At 45.0% G+C, this 6,507-nt stretch overlaps 1 protein-coding gene across 1 annotated transcript in view; it reads right to left on the reverse strand.

Annotated features, from left to right (window-relative positions):
• DIS3L (DIS3 like exosome 3'-5' exoribonuclease) overlaps positions 1-5,120 on the reverse strand; it is a 32,806-nt gene extending 27,686 nt beyond the window's left edge. Inside the window, exon 1 of the mRNA XM_018552828.1 lies at positions 4,859-5,120. Within this exon, the coding sequence (XP_018408330.1) occupies positions 4,859-4,985 (127 nt within the window). The 5' untranslated portion in view covers positions 4,986-5,120. The remainder of the gene's footprint in view (positions 1-4,858) is intronic.
• Between the last annotated feature and the right edge of the window lie 1,387 nt (positions 5,121-6,507).

Here is a 6,507-nt window from a genome sequence, read left to right on the forward strand (position 1 = left end):
AAAAAAAAAAAGTCACAAAATACAAGTAGATAAGTGATCTAATGCATCTATATTGAATATATCTGTTTATCACTTATTGCATTTGTCTCTGTGCCACCTTGAGGAAGGGACCCTGCGCAGCCCCGAAACAATGACTTGTTGACTTATGTGATTTTGCACTAAAGCCAAGTTTATATACGGGGCTTTTGAGTGCGGTTGACTTCTGTTTGAATTCTTGAGGTTCTGTACAGCGCTATCCATAGCGGTCACTAAGAGGACCTCCTCTGTTACTATTGGTCACTACGCTGTATGGTATGCAGCAGTAATCTATATCAAGCTATAGGGTGATCAGTCCACATTGCAACTTTACTAGTTTCCTATCTGTTTCTGATCTGAAGAAAACTAATTCAAACCCCCCAAAAATACAAAATAATTAATCCTCTTTGGGTGATCAGTCCACATTGCAACTTTACTAGTTTCCTATCTGTTTCTGATCTGAAGAAATGGCTGTTTTTTGCAGCATGTTCTTTCTAAACTGATCCCCGAATGGGAGGGTCTGGGTTCATTATAATCAGCTGGTGGACACTCTGCGAGGAATTTATAAAAACTGGAGCAAACAGATCCTGGAGCAGTTGCCCATAGCAACCAATCAGCGTCTCTCTTCAGTTTGGTCAGGTAAAATTTGAAAATGAAAGAGAAGCTGATTGGCTGCAGTGCAAATCTGCTCCAGATTTTGTATAAATTACCCTCTGTGTGGTAATGAAGAAAGGTGCAGTGTCGGCATCCCTTTAGTATTAATTAACCCCTAGGGAGTCACTCTCTAAAAATTAAATTGCTATTGCAATGGATGCCAAAAATTATACTTGTATCTTAGTGCAGACTTCTGGGAATAGGAGTCAGCCAATCGCAGAAGCAGGAAGTGACATTTCTAAGGGTGTTCCGTACACCAACTGTGTCCGATACGCCTCCAGGTCGCCATATTGCATTACATTGTTTTGACAGGTAGAGACAATTCCAGTGGCTACAGTTTTAAATCGAAAGGTGATTTTTAATAACATTAAATTGCAAAAAGGCTTGTGTGAAAAATCATATATGCGATACCCTTAGGATTTTCTAATTTTTATCTTTTTAAAAGAGAACTAAAGTGAAACTTATTTTTTTGCTTTAGTTCTCTTTTGGATCAAAGAAGTACATTTACTCCTGTGACCCAAAGTCAGCATCTAGCGAGCTACTGCCTGTTATATGCTGAAAGTGCAGAGCCATGCTGCAGCCAGGAAAGATCCCGACAATATTGTCAGGATCCACCCCGCTACCTGATTGACAGCTGGCTCTGCCTCTCTAGATCCAGCTGTGCTTGCCTCCTCCGTTTCTCCAATGAGCAGTGGAGGGACAGAGAGGGGAATCCCTGCGTGTGGCGGTCACCTCTCTCTGCATGGAGAAGACCGTGAGCTGAGCGATCAGCGATTTGTGATCACTCAGCTCTCGATCTTTAGAGCCGGCAACTGACACTTGCAGTGTCCCATGCCGACACTAAGTATTGGGAAGAGTACATTTTACTCTCAAAGTACTTTTCCGTTAAAGTGGCGTTACCCTTTAACTCGAGAAGGAGAGTGAAGGTCTGCTTTAACTGCTGATCCTCTGTGACTGCCATAGGGAACATACACGTTCCCTGGCACCATGGAATTCCATAACAGAAAGAGGAAAAGGCTTACTTGTGGTTTGTTTTGCTCTTCCCTTTCTATCTTGTGCACTTTTTTTCTTTTAGGTTCGGATAAACAACTAAAATATCGAACAGAAAAAAAATAATAAATGTGATCTGTCACATTGCTGTAGAATAGTATAAACACCTCTAATGGCTCCTAACTGAAGGCGTATCAACCCCTATTTAAATGTATCCATCCCTGCTCCATAACGGAATGAAATCATTGTGCCGGTATAGTGGACCTCATAGAAAAAAAACAAGCTATTGCTTTCATCCATAGAGGTCAGCTTTCCCCTTAAGGCAGTCAGCACAGAATAAGGAAAGGATGGCGGAATCTTATTACGCTGGGCGTTTGTTCATACATCTGACAATTACACACAGGAAGCCAATTGCTACAAATTTGTCAGTTGGAGGCTAAAATTCATGAAATTAAAGTGTTGGCTAATTACGGAATAGTTGTTGTTAGAAATCCGTGCCGGCTCCAGATCCTAAATAGGGAAGAATGCAAGCAATGCACTTTCTCCATCCAGCATAAACATAATATTTTCCTTTTTAATATTTCCACAACACAAATGTTGCTCTGTAACAAATGGATGCAAATTTCTTGTCAAACAAAATGCTGTGTACTTTGGCTGCTCTGCAATTCCTTTCACAGCCAATATCCTCGTTGTGAGCCGGGGGAAGACAGCCTGAGGAAAACCAAGCTTATTTTAGCAAGCACAAGGAAGGGTGAAGTACATTAACATGGGGCAACTAATCGGATATTCTTTTCATTACAATGAGGGGAATTTATCAAAACTGGAACAGACAAAATCTGGAGCAGTTGTGCACGGCAACCAATCAGCTTCTCTCGTTCATTTTCAAATCTCACCTGAGCAAAACTGAAGAGAGAAGCTGATTGGTTCCTATGGGCCACTGCTCCAGATTTTGTCTGCTCTGGTTTTGATAAATTCCCCTCTCTGTACCTAAAATCAACATGAAACTTATTTGCTCCTTTAGGCCCCATTAACACGTAGCAATATATTGCGCAATTTCCGCCACGATATAGCGCATCTGTACCTAAAATCAACATGAAACTTCTCTTATTTGCTCCTTTAGGCCCCATTAACACGTAGCAATATATTGCGCAATTTCCGCCACGATATAGCGCATTTTTGCCGCACGATGACGGGAGAAGTCGCCGGCTAATAATATTCAAAAGGAGCTGTCTTAGCTCCATGTTTCGCGTCGCTCGTCGCAAGTCGCTTCTACAGGACCCTTTTTTCGTCGGATTTTGCTTTTTTCTAATGGAGCCCGACGGAGAAGGTCGCGCTACCGTCGCTGGAACATCGCCCCAAAAGTCGCGCTATCCCGGCCGCTGCAAAAGGGATGTTGCTATGTGTGAATGGGGCCTTATAGTCGGTTTCACCACTTACTGTCCGGGGCATTTTCCTAGTATTTGCGCACAAATGATAAAATATTAATTTTTGGCTTGAAAACAGCTTCAGACCCCCAAACTATGATATATGTTCTGAAAGCAGAGGCCCTGCAGAATAAAAAAATGCTATTTGCAATTTTTTATGGTGCACGTCTTTTGTGCAAATGTATATCAGACCAGTATTTGTAGGAAAAAATAAACTAAATAAAAATTTAGTGCACAGAAACATACTATAATATAATAACCAATTTTTTGGAGAAATATAAAAGATGGGGTCACGCCGGGTAAATGGATACCAAACACGTCAAGCCTTAAAATTGCGTTCGCCCGTGAAGCCACAAAAAAGGTCAATACCCAAACTTTCCCATAGGGAACATTTAAAACGCTTTTTCTCATAGGGAACATTTTAGCGCTTTTACTGCTAACAGTGATTGATGGCCCTAGAATTATTGCTCTCACTCCGACGTCGCGGCGATATGTAACATGTGTAGCGCAATTGTCGTTTTCGCACGTAGGCGCGAATTTGCGTGTGTATGTGTGTCCACACGGGGGGGAGGGTGGTGTGGGGACTTAAAAAACATTTTTTTATTATTCTTTTATGTTACTTTAATTTTTATAATTTTCAAACAATTTTTTTTTTTACTCTAACCCTATTGCCATCACATAGGGGATAACAAGCACCCTATGTAATAGCAGATAGGGTGTGACAGGTCCTCTTTATGGAGACATCAGGGCTCCTAATGTCGCCTAAGGTCCCCAAAGAAGCTGAGGAAGCAGATATCTGCTTTCCCAGCTTCATCTCCTGGCTCTAAGAGCCGGAGAATGTAACGAGTGACACGTCGAGTGATCATTTCGTAAAGACTTGCCGAGCCGCTCCCGGGCGCCGCTCGGTACAAACGATCTGGCGGCTGTACAGACGCCAGATTGCTTGTACATTAACAGCAATCGTCTGCTGTTAAAAGTGGCACCAAGAACACGGCTGCTACAGCACAGCTTTAACGGTCCACCGTCTATAGACGTATTGCGGCCCAGAAGTGGTTAAAGAAGAACAACTGCAACCATTAGAGCCCATTCACACCAGATGCGAGGCGGTTGTACCGACTCGATAATGTAACCGCACCGAGGCGGTTAATGTAACAGCACCGAGGCGGCAATGCAATGCACCTGCCACAGTGTAATGCACAGTAGTTGCATTACAATAGCGTGCACTTCATCCAATGCATAGGTGTGAATGGGCCCTTGTACTGGCTGGCGTGGGCACAGGGACCGGGGGGCGAGGAGGGCATTTAGTTTACCTTTTCATTTGTTGTGAATAGGTGGACTAACCCCATAACTAGCATTTGTAGACACGCTTACTATTATTGATGAGGAATACCCTTGATTTTCTATTGGATTTTTTTTCTTATTACTGACCTCTCTTATGTCCATAGAAGTCCGAGGGACATAACCTCCCATCACCCCGATCCTTGGCTTCCAGCAACCCAGGGATGAGGACTCGGCAGAGCACCTTACTTGAACAAGACGCACCCTGCAGACCTAAAGTGGGCGGTGCAGAGACCACCTACTTATAACACAACCAGCTGACTCCAGTGACCGGTCGCCTTAACAGGACAGAGCTTAATGGAACTGGAGCATACATGAAGAATAAATACATTTGGGGCACTTCCTTTTTTTTTTTCTATGCCCAAACAGCAGCTTCTGTACAGAAGGCGGGAAGTGTACGCAGACAATGTAGACATGGATGGAAGAAGCCCTCTCACCTCGGGCACAGTCTGTACACAGCGGGCTCCTGCAGCTCACGTCCTCCCTCAGGTAATGCTCCCTCACGGCCCGCAGGGTTCGGCCCCGCTGGGTCTTCAGGTGCAGAATCCGCTCAGTCTTCAACATTGCTGCGGCCCATGTAAGGCCGGGCCCATGTAAAGCCGGGTCCTTTCCTTAGGCACCTCACCGACAACAGTATCAGCCGTGCCGAGGCGGGAAGATACGCCCCCTACAGACACGCCCACTTACTAGATGTTGTGACGGCTGTCAGCAGTCCTCGCTGTGTGAGGGGAGGCGAACGAGTCACGTGTCTGTGTGTCTCCTCCCCCTCCTCTTCCCCACACACAACCATTCTACCCTGCCATGTGAAGTGACAACAAAGTGATCACGTGTCACCCCCAGTCATGACAGGCTGGCTGTGCTTGTGTCCCCTATAATGAATTCCATTCCATTATATGCAGTGAGAACAAGTGACCCCATGTCACTTCCAGTTATGACAGGCTGGCTGTGACTGTGCTTGTGTCCCCTATAATGAAATCCACTGTATTATATGAGGTGACAAAAAAGTGACCCCATGTCACCCCCAGTTATGACAGGCTGGCTGTGACTGTGCCTGTGTCCCCTATATAATGAGTTTTGTATCTTGCTTTCGCTGGTGACACCAGCTGCTTTAAATGACCCTGTCAGGTTATAGTAAAAATGTTACAAAGCTCAGGCCGCATTCACACCAGGCTCTGCGGTCTGGCAGCAGATTCTTGTGGCTGGTATCACAAGTGGTTGCAGAAAGGTGCGGCTGCAGCTCTCCACCTGTGTTCAGAAGCTGCTTGTGTCCAGAGGAGGTCATCTGTCTCCGCAATGCAGGCGGACAGCTGTGGCTCCTGCCATTGCTTTGTACAGGCTAAGCGGCCACATCTGTCCATAGTAGCCAATTGGCTTCTCTCTTCAGTTTGTTCAATAGGCTTTGAAAATGAAAGCTAGAAGCGGATTGGTTACTGTGTAAGCTGCTGCAGATTCTGTCTGCTCCAGTCTTAGTTTATTCCCTTTTATGTGCGTTTTTCTGCACAAGAACAATGCAGGTCACCAACAGGGCACCCCGTTCACAGGGCACCTCGTTCACACTGCAACTCTGCATTGAGGTGGGTCGCAGTGCATTGCGGAAAAATGCAGACATGTTGATTTTTCCCACAATGCGTTGGCGCTCATCTGAAGTCACCAGCGGTCACCATAAATTGCATTAAAGAAGAACCCCAGGGGAAAAAAAAAATCTATTAACCCTTGTAGTGGGCGCTATCGGAGCGGGGAGGGAGGAATCCAGCCCCTCCCTGTCACGGCAGAGAGCCGTGACAGGATCGAGAAGTGAGCGAACGCCGCTATGTGTTCGCTCACTTAGTTGTGATAAATCCCTTCCACTGCATCTCTGTTCTTGAAGATCCAATCTCTACATTTGGTGAATTGGCGAAGATTTCTCACCCAGGGATCAGCTGCTGTAAAATTTTGTTTCTCACAAGCTTGCTCCTCTTCACATTTCCCAGCCAATGTGCTGCTGTGCCGGGTGCTGTGTTTTTGGGAAACCCCAAGAGATTTTTATGAGGTTATCTGGTTCAGTATATAAAGTGTATGTGATTCCTGGCAACAATCTTCTCTTATT

The sequence above is a fragment of the Nanorana parkeri genome, unplaced genomic scaffold (assembly GCF_000935625.1).
Source record: "Nanorana parkeri isolate BGI_ZX_2015 unplaced genomic scaffold, ASM93562v1 scaffold98, whole genome shotgun sequence".
Classification (NCBI taxonomy): Eukaryota; Metazoa; Chordata; class Amphibia; order Anura; family Dicroglossidae; genus Nanorana; species Nanorana parkeri.